This window comes from Dasypus novemcinctus, chromosome 12 (genome assembly GCF_030445035.2).
Source record: "Dasypus novemcinctus isolate mDasNov1 chromosome 12, mDasNov1.1.hap2, whole genome shotgun sequence".
NCBI lineage: Eukaryota > Metazoa > Chordata > Mammalia > Cingulata > Dasypodidae > Dasypus > Dasypus novemcinctus.
Genome location: NC_080684.1, coordinates 86,053,409 through 86,068,672, shown reverse-complemented (window position 1 = coordinate 86,068,672; position 15,264 = coordinate 86,053,409). Strand labels below are relative to the sequence as shown.

Below are 15,264 nucleotides of genomic sequence, written 5' to 3'. Positions count from 1 at the left end.
AGCGGCACTGGGAATCTGTGTTTCTTTTTGTCGCATCATCTTGTTGTGTCAGCTCTCCGTGTGTGCGGCGCCATTCCTGGGCAGGCTGCACTTTCTTTTGCACTGGGCAGCTGTCCTTATGGGGTGCACTCCTTGCACGTGGGGCTCCCCTAAGTGGGGGGCACCCCTGCATGGCAGGGCATTCCTTGCGCACATCAGCAAGGGCCAGCTCCGCACGGAGGCCTGGGGTTTGAACCACGGACCTCCCACGTGGTAGGCAGATGCCCTATCCATTGGGCCAAGTCTGCTTCCCAATAAAGGATATTATGAGAACCTGTATGCCAACAAACTAGGCAATCTAGACGAAATGAACAAATTCCTAGAAATGCACAAACAACCTACACTGAAGCTACAAAAAATACAGGAACTTAACAAACCAATCACATTTAAGGAGATTGAATGTGTCATCAATAATCTCCCAGCAAAGAAAATTCCAAGACCAGATGGTTTTAATGGGTGAATTCCACCAGGCATTTCAAAAAGAATTAGCACCAATCCTGTTTAAACTTCCAAAAAATTGAAGAGGGAAAATTACCCAACACATTTTATGAAGCTAACATCACCCTAATACCAAAGCCAGATAAAGATACTACAAGAAAAGAAAATTACAGACCAATCTCTCTAATGAACATAGATGCAAAAATTCTCAAAAAAATATTTGAAAATCGAATCTAACAGCATATCAAAAGACTTATACATCACAACCAAGTGGATTTATTCCTGGTATGCAAGGCTGGTTCAACATAAGAAAAGCAATCAACATAATACACCACATTAACAAATTGAAGGAAAAAAAAAAACCACATAATCATCTCATGATGCAGAAAAGGCATTTGACAAAACCCAGCATCCATTTTTGATTTTTTAAAAAATGTGAAAAGATAGGAACAGAAGGAAAATTCCTCAATATGATAAAAGGCATATAAGAAAAATCCAGAGCCAGCCTCATACTCAATGGCGAAAGGTTGAAAGCTTCCCCTCTAAGATCAGGAACAAGACAAGGATGCCCACTGTCAATACTGTTATTCAAAATTGCACTAGAAGCTCTAGCTAGGGCAATTAGACAAGAAAAAAAAATTTTTTTTTCTTTTCCAAATAGGAAAAGAGAAAATAAACTCTCACTGTTTGCAGATGACACGATCTTGTACTTAGAAAATTCTGAAGTATCCATAACAAAGCAACTTGAGCTAATAAATGAGTTCAGCAAAGTGGCAGGATACAAGATCAAGACACAAAAACCAGTAATGTTTTTGTACAGTAGTATTGAACAATCTGAGGGGGAAGTCAGGGGGGAAATTCCATTTTCAATAGCAACAAAAAGTATCAAACACCTAGGAATTAATTTAACTAAAGAAGTACAGGACCTATATGCAGAAAACTACAAAACAATGCTAAAAGAAATTTTAAAAGACCTAAACAAATGGAAAGACATTCCATGTTCATGGACTGGAAGAATAAATAACGCGAAGATGTCAATCTTACCCGAACTGATTTATAGATTCAATGCAATACCAATCAAAATCCCAACAGCTTTCTTTACAGAATCAGAAAAGACAATTACCAAATTCATTTGGAAGGGAAAGTGCACCTGAACAGCCAAAAGCATTCTGAAAAAGAAGAGCTATATAGGAGGAATTTCACTGCCTCACCTTGAAACATATTACAAAGCTACAGTGGTCAAAACAGCATGGTAAGATAGACACATCAATCAGTGGAACAGAACTGAGAACCCAGAAATAAACCCTCACCTATACAGTCAACTGGTTTTGAACAAACCTACCAAGTCCATGTTAACGGGACAAAACAGTCTTTTCAAAAAATGGTTCTGGGAAAATAGTATATCTATAACCAAAAGAATGAAAGAGGACCCCTATCTCTATAAAAGAATCAACTCAAAATGGATCAAAGACCTAAATATAAAAGCCAGGACATAAAACTACTAGAAGAAAGTGTAGGGAAACATCTTCAAGACCTTGTAGTAGGTGGTGGTTTCTTGGACCTTATACCCAAAGCACGTGCAACAAAAGAAAAAAATAAATGGGACCTCCTCAAAATTAAACACTTTTGTACCTCCCAGGACTTTGTCTACAGGGTGAGCAAATATTTGGAAATCACTTGTCAGATAAGGATTTAATATCCAGGATATATAAAGAGATGTTTACAACTCAACTATAAAAAGACAAACAATCCAATTTAAAAATAGGCAAAAGACTTGAATAGACATTTGTCCAAAGAAGAAATATTAATGGCAAAAAAACACATGAAATCCTCAACATCACTAATGGTTAGGGAAATGCAAATCAAAACTATGAAATGTCATTTCACATCTATCAGAATGGCCACTAGGGAAGCAGATGTGGCTCAACCGACTGGGCTCCCGTCTACCACATGGGAGGTCCTGGGTTCAATTCCCAGGGCCCCCTTGTGAAGGCAAGCTGGCCTGTGCCCACAGAGAGCTGATAGCCTACGCCCATGGAGAGCTGGAGCAGGCAATATGACACGACAAAGGGAGACAAGCAGACACAGAGGAATGTGCAGGGAATGGACACAGAGAGCAGACAGCAAGCAAGCTGCAAGGGGCAGGGAATAATTTTTTTTAAAAAATCACACACACACAAAAAAAAGAATGGCCACTATTAAAAAGAGAACTACAACTAATGGAGAAGATGTGGAAAGATAGGAATACTTATTCACTGTTGGTGGGACTGCAGAATGGTGCAGCCACTGTGGAGGACAGTTTGGCAGTTCCTAAAGAGGTTGAATATAGACTTGCCATGTGACCCTGCAGTACCACTACTGGGTATATACCCAGAAGAACTGAGAGCAGGGACAAGAACAGACATCTGCACACCGATGTTCATAGGAACATTATTCATGATAGCCAAAAGTTGGAAACAGCACAGGTGTCTATCAACCAATGATTGGATAAACAAACTGTGGTCTATTCACACAATGGAATATTATGCAGCTGTAAGAAATGAAGTCATAAAACATATGACAACATGGATGAACCTGGAGGACATTATATTGAGTGAAACAAGTCAGACACAAAAGGACAAATACTGTATGACTGTGTTACTATGAACCAAATATATTGTGTAACATACTGTATGATTAAAAAATTTTTATTATGTATCCAGTACATTTAAATGAGCAATATATGTCTTTATTCAACTATGTTTTCTTAACTTTTAATTGTTTATATTTTAAATATTACATTATTAAATGTATACAAAATAGTTAAAAAGAGAGAGAGACAGAGACAGAGAGACAATAAGAGACACAGCAAAAAAAAAGAGACACAGAAGACCAGGGAGCTGAGGTGGCACAAGAGATTGAGCATCTCTCTCCCGCTCTGGAAAATCCCAGGATGAGTTCCCAGTGCTGCCTAAAGAGAAGACAAGCAGATACAGAGGAACACACACTGAATGGACACAGAGAGCAGAGAGAGAATGCAAAACAACCAGGGCGGGGTGGGGACGAGGGCAGGGGGATAAATAAATAAAATCTTTTTAAAAAATTCATACACTAACTCATTTAGTCCTCACAACCACCTCACCAGGTGGGTACTATTAATAACTATATAGCAGCAAGGTAACTTGTCCAAGCTCATACAGTTGGAGCATATGATGGAGTCATATTATAATGAGGCCGCCTATTCCAAAGCTATTGCTCTTAACACCACCTCAATCCCTCTTGTATGGTTACCAAATGTAAATATCCAACAACAGAAGAGAAGTTAAATTAATTTTAAAGTGAAATTACAATCTTGTAAAACATGGAAGAATTCATGAAGTCAGCGAATATGGTATAGGAGAAGGCAGGCTTAGAACCAAAGTCAATGAATAAATTAGGGGTTGGCAGAACCAATTAACAATTAAAAAGGAGAAAACTGACAAGGTTAGTGTACTAGTCAGCCAAAGGGGTGCTGATGCAAAATACCAGAAATTAGTTGGTTTTTATAAAAGGCATTTATTTAGGGTAGGAACTTACAGATACCAGGCCATAAAGCACAAGTTACTTCCCTCACCAAGGTCTATTTGGAGCAAGATGACTGCCAATGTCTGCGAGGGTTCAGGCTTCCTTGGGTTCCTACGTTCCTAGGGTTTGCTTTTCTCTGGGTTCAAGGTTCCTTTCTTCCTGGGGCTAGCTTCTCTTTCCTCTGTGAGCTTACACCCCTGGGCTCCTGCTTAAGTCTTCAGCATCAAACTCCAACATCAAAAACCCTCGCATCAAAAGCTCCAACTCTGTCCTTTGCAACGCCTTTTATCTGTGAGTCTCCAACCAACAAGGGCTGGGGAATGGGTGGGGACTGGGTGGGGACTCCATGCCCTAATGATAACTCAATCATGCCCAGGTACAGTTCAGATTACAAACATAATCCAATATTTCTTTTTGGAATTCATCAATTATATCAAACTGCTATAGTTAAGGGAAGTGGATTTGGCCCAACGGATAGGGTGTCCACCTACCACATGGGAGGTTCCCGGTTCAAACCCCAGACCTCCTTGACCCGTGTGGAGCTGGCCAACGTGCAGTGCTGATGCACACAAGGAGTGCCCTGCCACACAGGGGTGTCCCCCGTGTAGGGGAGCCCCATGCGCAAGGAGTGCCCCTCCTAAGGAGAGCTACCCAGCGCAAAAACGTGCAGCCTACCCAGGAATGGTGCCACACACACAGAGAGCTAACACAACAAGATGATGCAACAAAAACGAGACACAGATTCCAGGTGCCACTGACAAGAATAGAGTTAGTAACACAGGCCCCTGTGACATAATCTTATTCACTATTCAAGCAATATCTACTGAGTACCTACTATATGCCAGACACTGTTATAGGTGCTAGAAATACAGCAGTGAACACACTCCAAATCTCTATCTTCAGGGAGCTTATGTTCTGCATGAGACCAACAACAAACATCAATATCCTTACGCATAAATTAAGAATGGCTCTTGAGACTTGAATAGATATTTTTTCAAAGATGATATACAAATAGCCCATAAACACATGAAAAGATATTCAACATCTTTAGTCATTAGAGAAATGAGATCCCACTTCTTGCCCACTAGAATTGTCATTATTTTTAAAAATGGAAAATAAGTGTTGTGAGGATGTGGAGAAATTAGAACTCTCATGCATTGCTGGTGGGAATGTAAAATATGGCAGTAGCTAAGAAAACAGTTTGACATTTCCTAAAAAAGTTAAGTATAGAATTATCATACCACACAGCAATCCCACTTCTCCCTATATATGCAAAAGAATTGAAAACAGTAACTTAACTGTTACTTTAAGTTACACTTAAATCAACACTATTGATTTATGGATGTGATTGTGGCTGAAAGGGTAGTCTAGAGAGTTTAACATTAGTTGAAGGATAGCTGGAGGCTAAGATAGGGAATGTATAACAATGATTTTAGCAATAGATAAGGACTGTGGTTAATAATACAAATACAGGAAAGGAAAGTTTTTCTACTACAAGCTGTTAAGAATGCAGTGATACATGGGAAAATACAACTAATGTAATTTATAGACTATAGTTAGTAAAAACATTGTAGTGTTTTTTGTAGCAAAAGCAAAATTCGTACTATACTAATGCCTAAGATTAAAAAAAAAAAAAGAATATGGGGTTTGGCTTTGTGAGATATGAATATGATCAAGCTTTTTTTTCTCTTCATTTTTTTCATTAGTAAAGAGACCTTGACTATATCATTTAACTAATCTGTGTTCAGCTGTGTCTTTCTGAACTCTAGAGGAACAATTGAGTTAGTAGTTGAAATTAGATGAGATAAAAGTGCCTGGACAGAACTTTTAGGAATAATGCTTTCATAACTTGTTGAGCTGCCTTTTTCTGTTGTTGTTTTGTTTTTTGTTTTTTTTAATTTGAAATAAAAAGTTATTTAAGGGAAGTAGATGTGGCTCAACTGATAGAGCGTCCACCTACCATATAAGAGGTCTAGGGTTCGAACCCAGGGCCTCCTGGCCCATGTGGCAGCTGGCCCATGCACACTGCTGCCATGCACAAGGAGTGCCATGCCACACAGGGGTGTCCCCATGTAGAGGAGCCCCACGGGCAAGGAGTGCGCCCCGCAAGGAGTGCCACCCTGTGCAAAAAAAGTGCAGCCCACCCAGGAGTGGTGCCGCACACCTGGAGAGCTGATGCAGCACAATGATGCAACAAAGAGACACAGATTCCTGGTCCCGCTGAGAATCCAAGTGGACACAGAACACACAGTGAATTGACACAAGAGTGCAGACAATGGGGGGCAGTGCAGGGCAAGGGGAGAGAAATAAAATAAATCTTTTAAAAAAAGTTATTAAAAAACAAACAGTAACTTAAACAGATAATTGTATGCCAATGTTCATAGCAGTATTACTTGCAATAACCAAAAAGTGGAAATAATTCATGTGTCCAACAATAAATGAAAAGATAAAATGTGATACAGTTATACAGTGGAATAGTATTTATCCATATAAAAGAATGGAGTTCTGATACATGCTTCAACATGAATGAACCTGAAGACATCACATAATAAGCCAGACATAAAAGAACAAATACTGTATGATTTCACTTATATAAAATATTTAGATATGCAAATTCATGGATACAGAAAGCAGATTAGAGATCACTAGATATCAGGAGTGGGAGACAGAGAGTTATTGCTTAATGGTTACAGTTTCTGTTTGAGGTGATCAAAAAAAGTTTTTGTAATGAATGATGATGATGGCAGCACTGCCTTGTGAATATAATACCATAGAATTGGATATTTGAACATGGTTAAAATGGGAAATTTGTGTTATATATATATTACCAATAATTAAAAAAAGAATAAAGAAAAAAAATGAATGACCCTTGGGTAGATTAAAGACATCAAACATTTTTCAAAAATTTATCTCTTCATAGCTCCCTTCAAAAGCCAAATGTGAGGGAAGCAGATGTGGCTCAAGTGGTTGAGCTCCCACCTATAACATAGAAGGCCCTGGGTTCAGTTCCTAGTGCCTCCTTAAAAGAAGACTGGTACACAACAGACACAGGAAATGCAAACAACAAATGAAGGGGGTGGGGGAAAATTAATTAAATCTTTAGAAAAGAAAAGCCGAATGTGAAATAAAGGGCTGTGTATCTTTCAATCATAAAGTATTGGAAAAATATGCAACCCCCCTTAAAAAATAGCAACTGAATCATTATTTGTTCATTTTAAGAATTAGCATATCATTGTGATTATAACCTAAATTACAAATAACTAAATACAACATAAAAGTTATTTTCCTAGTTTTTAGTTTCAATTTTGTAGTTAAAGACTACAAAATTTTGGTGCCCTTTTTAAAGTGGCTTAATTCTAGAAGACCCATTTTTCTGCATATCACTTAGGACGGATTGTGGCCATAAGAAGGAACAATGAGGGTAGCCAAAGATCATAATCTGTCCAACAAAACCGTATTTGCACAAAGAGTGAGACAAGTGTAATTTAAAAAGCAGTATCAGCATTTAGAATTGGTAAAACATTAAGAGGAAAGGCCACTGAATATTCTGAAAGCATGGGACATGTGCCAGAGAAGAGGCTATAAAAGTTCACCAGCTATAAGAAGTAGATTCAAGATAACCTGTAGGATTTAGCCAGAGGAAATATAAGAACCTATCAAGTTTATGTGTTTATGGGTGTTGCTTTGCAAAAATCTATTCTTTTGAGGTTTACATTTATTTGTGCTCGGCTTGGATTTTGACATCTTTTGAATAAATGGCTTCATAATATAGAAATTTTGTGTTATGCTATTCCTACTTGTTAAATGTAGTGTTTGTTTGAATCCCTTTTTTTTTTTTTTTTTTTTTTAGGAAACCCATCCATTTGGCTGAAAAATAAATAGCAAACAGAAAGTATGCCAGAAAGTCTTATTTGCATCCTTATGCCACCTCTCACTCCCCCATCTACTCAAGTCTGGCTGACCACAACCTTCTCCCTCTGTTATACACAGATAAAACCACTTTTTACTAGTTCCTTTTTGTAAGAAAATACAAATATATATTACTTTTCTCCTTTCTTTTTCCACTAGTGGTAGCATACTTTGTGATGCATCTTGCTATTTTCTTGGAGATTTCCTGATACTAATGCATTGATGATAATAAAGGAAGTTTGCTATGAATAGAGAAATTTCACTTGAGGTATTCTTTGGATAAATTATTTATGTAGTCATTCTTCTGTTGATGGACATAACTATTATTTCCAATTTTTTGTTATTAAAAGCAATGCTATGAGTAATTTTGTAGCTATACCATTCTTCACATGGCCATGTATACCTGTAGCATACATTTCCAAAAGAGAAATTGTTGCATCAATGGGGAGTGTGTGTGTCCCTCCGTAGAACTGCTTCAATTTACATTCCCATCCACAATGCATGTCAGAACATGTTTTCTCAAATTCTCATCGATAGTGTTATTCAACACCTGGTTTCCTGCTAATTCAGTGGATAAAAACAAGGCTTTGGTTGGGTGTTACTTTGAAGTTTTTCTTCAAATTGAAAACTTTAAATTTAAATTTTAAAATGTTCAAGAGTTGAGCATCTTTTCATATGTCTAAGGGCTGTCTGTCCCTTTATCTAATATACTGAAAAGTAACAATGTCATGAGAAGAAAATATCTAAGAGGAACCTGATTGGGTTCCATGATATATTGGAAGGAGGGCCTCCTTATGGTTCTGGCTCTTATATAAAGCAGAATGCTCTTATGTAAAGTGTTCAACTATGCTAAAAGCATCAGAGCAACAGCAGGTTGGTTGGGCATCATTAGTGTGTAAAAGATTCTCATCCACTCCAAAATGTACTCATCAAATGTAATGACTGTACCACACGAATGAAAGAAGTTGTCGATGTGGGAGGAGTGGGGGTGTGGAGAGTGGGGTATACGGGAACCCCTTATATTTTTTAATGTAACATTTTGTGTGATTTATGTATCATTAAAAAAAAGATAATAAAGGGGAAAAAAAGATTCTCATCCTGAGAACCATGCAAATTACTGACCAACCAAATGATCTATTTACCATTCCCAAAAGGGGTCTGTTCTGCCCTAGGGCACAAACGTGGCAGCAGAATAATGATATCCACAGCACAAGCTCAAGAAATATTCACTCAACATTTACTGAGAGTCTTCACGGAGCTTACATTCCAGTGCAGAAAAAGACACTCAAAGTAATAAATAAGAAAACTATATAGTTAGAAGGTGGTAGGTGCTATGGTGAATAATAAGACTGGATATGGGGGATCAGGAATATGAGGGTGCACTTTTAAATAGTTTGATCAGGGAAGGCCTCACTGATATGATAATATTGAAAAAAGACTTGAATGAGTTAAAGGAGAAAAGCTAGCATTATCTGGAGGAAAAGTGCTCTGGGAGAGAGAACAGCTAAGGAGAAGGCCATGAGTTGGAAATACCTGGTGCATTCAAGACATAGTAAGGGGAAGCAGATGTGGCTCAAGCAACTGGGCTTCCCCTACCACATGGGAGGTCCCGGGTTGGGTTCCCAGTGCCTCCTAAAGAGAAGAGCAGACACAGAGAGCACACAGCAAATGGACACAGAGCAGACAGCAACGGCAAAACAATGATGGGGCGGGCGGATAAATAAAAATAAATCTTAAAAAAAAAAAAGACATAGTAAGGTGTTCAGTGTGGCTGGGAGAAATGCAAGGGGTGGGGGGGTTGGGAGGTTAGAGGTGGGGAGAGTGGGACACATTGCCATCAGAGCTCAGTTTTAAGAGATGAGATCAGATGTTTGTGGGTCAAATGGAGAAGTTCCTGAGAGCCCCTGTGGCATTACTCCCATCGCTTCTAGACATCTTGTTCTTTTCTACATCTTGCCCTTGCCTCAACAGGTTGGTTTTTTAGAAAAGGCAAAGGTAATCCAGTGCTCCAACTGCTCACATCATAGAGAAAGTAAGTAACCCCAAAGCTCCAGGCACATGTGGACAATCAATAGACATGTCTGCTGGCTGATGCCTCCCAGCAACTAGGGGATAATCTCATCCCCTTAGTCTGCTATTATTCTGCTGGTCCTGAAAGGTTCCTTTTGTTACTAAATTTAAGACCCTATCTCCTTGGAGTGTCTGGGGTGTGAGCCTCTCACAAGTCCTGTCACTTATTTTCCCTTTCCTAAATGCCTTCATTTCAGTGACATCAGACACCCCCACAAAGACCCCAACCCTGTCCCTGACAGACTAGTTAAGGAGTATCAAATATTGTTTGTCCCTGAACTTCGGCTCTGGAGAGCAAACCCAGCTACTATTCTCTCAATAAAAAGTATCACGGGGACAGCAGCTCTTTCTTTTTACTCAAGTCTAAGGATCTACCATGCTTCAGAAATGAGAGGAGTGAGACACTGGCACTTGGGACGGATACGCCAATGAGAAAACAAGCCCACGTTTCTGCGGGGGCACAAGTCCCCATGGAAAAGTCTCCTCAATGTATAGAACGTCTTTTCTTGCGTGGGCAAAACCAAAACTGTTACTGCAGATATGTTTCTCTACACGATTTTCCATATTGCTCTCTTCTTTGCATCTTTAAACTCTTGCTCCCTCTAGCCTCTCTCCCTTCCTACCTCTGCCACCCCAAAAAAAAACCAGTACAGGACATTGTTCACTCTCAGGGAGGGAGAGGCTCTACAACCTCCATCACGGATTGGTAAAACACCTACCTCTGCCACCCCAAAAAAACCAGTACAGGACATTGTTCACTCTCAGGGAGGGAGAGGCTCTACAACCTCCATCACGGATTGGTAAAACACTTTGGCATCACCAACTCTTATCAACTTCCCAGCCAAATTTTGCAGACCCACAAAAGTCACCCCATTTAGATAAGAATGAATCATATTATTTAAGGGATGCCTACCCTGGGCAAGGCACAGAGCTGGGAAAAATACAGGGTGAGTCACTACTTTGTACCTGGCACTCACAAAGTGACCCTCTGGGAAGGTGGAGGCCAAAACACATGAAAAGTAAAACAGCAAAATGACAAGAGATGGCACAAAGTGTTGACAATTTGAGGGCTCTGACTTTGGAAGTGCAGTCCCCAGAGGGACCGTGGGCAGCTCCACCAAGGGAGAAGCTTAAGCCAGACTCCCAAGGACCCAGAGGTCACTAAGGGTTGTCTTTGGCATGGGACAGATCTGGGTGTGAATTCTGCCACCACCATTTACTAGCTGTGACATCAGCATCACATTGATGACATTTTGTCATTGGCTTAAACTTCAGTTTCCCTGCATGAGAAATGGGCCTAGACCCTCTCTTCATTGGGAGGTCGAGAGGTGAAATGTGTGCTGTTTAACACAGGGCCTGGATCTACCTCTCACACACTCAGTAAATGACAACTACAGGAGCTTCCCTTTGTTTCGTGTCGCCAAAGCATCTTCCCAAGGTTCTGTCCCACAGCCAGTCTGAAAAGTTCTACCATTGGAACGCCTCCTGGTGCCACTGTTCAGTGTTCAACGTCAAGTCAGTGGTGCTCGCCTCCACCACCCCCCCCCCCCCAGCCTCCCTACACATCGCAGGGGCGCTCCGTCCTCTTTGCCCGGGATGCCTCTTCCTTCCTCCCCAGAGGCGCTCCCCCACCATCCCTCTGCCAGGTCCCCGGCCCCTGCCACCCACCCTGCCCCTCACCTGATGTAGGGGAGGAAGGGGTTGACGTGCCCGGAGAGCACGGCGACCACGTAGGAGATAATGAAGGCGGCGGACGACCAGGTCACCAGGAGGAAGGGGACGAAGGCCATGCCCCTCAGGAAGCACCACATCGCGCCGCGGTCCGCAGAGCGCTGCGCCCAGTGGGGCCGGGGCGCGCACACGGCGGGCGGGCGCAGGCTCCGCGACGGCCGGGCGAGGCGGCCCGGGAGGGCGGGCAGGCGCGGGCGGCGGAGCGAGGCTGCTAGCGGCGCGGCGGCGGCCGGGGCGGGGTGGGGCGCGGGCTGCCCCGGCTTGTTGCGAAACGCGTGAAGTCACAAAGCGGCCCCGGGGCCGACGGGGGGCGCGCGGCGGCGTCCCCGCGGGCGCGACGCGGGAGCCCGCCGGGCCGCGGCGGGCCGGCTCCTTTCGCTTTTGGTTCGGACCCGCGGCGGGGGTCGGCGCGGGCGGGACCGGCCGCCCCTCCCGGCCGCCCGCGCGCGCCTCAGCTCTTGCGCAACTCGGGAGAAGTGGGCGCCCTCCGCCCGGCCCCTCCTGCCCGCGGGGTTTCCGGGGTGCCGGGCTTCGAGCCCCGAGGGTCCCTCCCGTCCAGGGCCAGGCGCCCGCGCGTCGCGGGGGAGACGCCGGCCCCGCGCGGTGGCCCACGCCCCGCGCCGCGTTCGGGGACGTGCCCCGGGCTTCGGGGGCGCGGACGGGGTACACCTGGCTGGGGAGCCCCTGAAGAGCCAGGCTCCGCGGGGCCGGGGTGCGCCTGAACTCCAGCCGAGCCTGCGGGGGCCCCTCGTGCTGCCCACACTTCTGCTTTTCTCCAGAGCGGACTTTCAGTATTTGTTTCCTAGAAATTCGATTTCCCTTTCCCCCCTCACGGATCTGGGTTAGCCCAGGCTTGGAGCGCTGACCTAAGCTGCGTCTTGGTGTCTCGATCCGTTTCGATCCCTGCGAAAGGGATGTGTGTTGTGGGGCGTTGGCATGGCGACTTTGGGAGAGAGTTTGCCGAGTCTGAGCCCTACCCTGGGTGCCGAGGTGTGCGGGCACGGGTGACCACAAGTCGGGTTCATTCCGGCCACATCGACGTTTTGTTGGGCACCGCCGCCGCTAGGGGAGGACACAGACACAGCAGAAACTGGACTCCGAGACTGACACATGACAATAAAGTTAAATTATATGGAATATTAAATAAGAGGACATGTTAAAAACAGAGCTTGGCCGGGAGGGGGGTGAGGCGAGAAGGGGAGGGGTTTGCAGCGTGCATGAACCTGGGACCGAGGAAGGTTTCCTGGCAGATGACACAGATTTTTAAAAGGTAAATAATTGATGAGTTGTCCAAGGCATGGGACTGTATGACGCAGAGAACCCTGTGGTGGATGGACTGTGGTTAACAGTACAAATATGAGAACGTTCTCATGAACTATAACAAGTGTGCAATACTAATACATGATAATATTAGGGTGGTTTATGGAAAAACTACACCAAAGGTAAGCGATAGACTATAGGTAGCAGTAATGTTTTGATGACGTGCTGTCATCATTTGTAACGAATGTGCCATAACAGTGCGCGGTGTTCTTTGAGAGTCCTATATATAGTGCGTAATTGATTTATAACACAACTTTTCTAATTAGATCATTTAAAACATTATGCTAAGTAATAGAAACTAGATACAAAGTACTACATATTAAGATTACATTTATATAAAATGGAAATATAAATAAACCTGTGGAGACCAAAATAGATTAGTAGTTATATAAGGCTGGGGATGGATACAGAGATTAAGCGGTACTGTTAAGGAGTAGGGGGTTTTTCTTTTCAGAATAAAGAAAATGTTCTAAAATTGATTGTGGTGATGAATGCATAATTCTGATTATACTAAAATCCACTGTACACTTTTGATGAATTGTATGATATGTGACTATATCTTAATAAAGCTGCCTTGTAAAAAGGTAAATAATTACTAACCAAGGAAAGATGAAATTAGCTTCTCAGGCTGAGGAAACAGCAGGAGCAAATGCAGACTGTGAAATTGCTTGGCTCCCTGGAACTACAAAAGTGCTTAAATATTAAGTGCTAGGCAGGAAATGGAGAGATGGACCAAGAGGCCAAATCACTGGTAGTGAAGAGATCTCTGGGTTTTAAGCAAGGAACAGGGACAGACTTGTATTTCAGGAGATCACTGTGGCTGTGGGATGATTGCCTTTTTTGTTTTTTTTTAATTTTTAAAAAATTTGTGTAAGTTTTTTTTTTTAATTTCTCTCCCCTTCCCCACCCTGCCCCCACCCCCAGTTGTCTGCTCTGTGTCCATTCGCTGTGTTTCTTCTGTGTCCACTTATATTCTTGTCAGCAGCACCAGGAATCTGTGTCTCTCTTTGTTGTGTCATCTTGCTGCGTCAGCTCTCCGTGTGTGCAGCACCACTCCTGGGCAGACTGCACTTTTTCGCACTGGGTGGCTCTCCCTACGGGGCACACTCCTTGCATGTGGGGCTTCCCTACACCAGGACATCCCCTGCATGGCAAGGCACTCCTTTCGCGCATCACCATTGCGTGTGGGCCAACTCATCACACGAGTCAGGAGGCCCTGGGTTTGAACCCTGGACCTCACATGTGGTAGGCAGACGCTCTATCCATTGAGCCAAATCCATTTCCAACCTGTTTTTATTCATTACAAAATTCGATTCCACCATATTGAATAAAGCAGAAGTTTCAACTTAAGGCTTTTTAAAAGTTGCCATCCACTGTATATCTCTGCCTAGTTTCTGTACTCTGAAAAGCACTCCTTTCCCCTTCCCTCCCTTTTCTCCTTTCCTACTCTACTACTGATTCATCTTACTTTAAAAACCCTCCCTTAGGCAGAGGAATTATGGCATTGGAGGAAACTTTCCTTTCAGCTGTTTATGTAATTCCCATAAGTTATCCAATAGACTGGTTTTTTTTCCTCCTTTTTTTATTTAGGAGGCACCAGGGATTTGAGCCAGGAAATTGTACATGGGAAGCAAGTGCTCGACCACTGAGCTACAACTGCTCCCACTAACTGCTATTTAACCTAAACATAATTACCAGAATAGTCTGGTTATAATGGTGATAGGTATTTTTCTATTTAAAATAAATGTGTCTATATACATATATTTAAAATAGGCCTATAACCAACCATATATAGTTATATATTTGCTATCCACGTAGCCCTCAGAAGCCCAGCATTGCTTCCCCTCCAGAAGCTTTGGATACCACAGGTCTGAAATACTCTCTCCTTTGAAGAGTTAAGTTTATAGTGGTAAGAAATGCAAAAGTCAAGGAAAACCACCTTGCTGAGTACCTGTGGGATATATTTTTTTAAAGTTGTGTTTCTCTTATTGATTCCTGGCTTCTAGCAAAGAAAGTAACAGCAACTCAAAGTAAGGGTCTGGATGGAATGTCCTTTTGAGGATGAAGTCATTCTTTCTTGGTGACCACTATTTAACCATTACTCAGATATTATTATCCCCTTTTTATGGATGAGGAAACTGAGGCTCAAGATTATGCAGCTAATGAATAGAGGTGCAGAATTTGAATCCAGGTCTTTCTGACCCCAAAACCATG

The 15,264-nt window shown here is 42.5% G+C and overlaps 1 protein-coding gene across 3 annotated transcripts in view; it reads right to left on the bottom strand.

Moving 5' to 3' along the window:
• Nucleotides 1-12,060, bottom strand: part of DRAM1 (DNA damage regulated autophagy modulator 1) — a 122,519-nt gene extending 110,459 nt beyond the window's left edge. For 2 of the 3 annotated variants that reach the window (XM_058308631.2, XM_058308630.2), the window contains exon 1: nucleotides 11,680-11,907. In XM_058308631.2, the coding sequence (XP_058164614.1) occupies nucleotides 11,680-11,810 (131 nt within the window). In that variant the 5' untranslated portion in view covers nucleotides 11,811-11,907. Of the gene's footprint in view, nucleotides 1-11,679 lie in introns of all 3 variants that reach the window. The other variant, XM_058308628.2, reaches the window with a different exon arrangement.
• Between the last annotated feature and the right edge of the window lie 3,204 nt (nucleotides 12,061-15,264).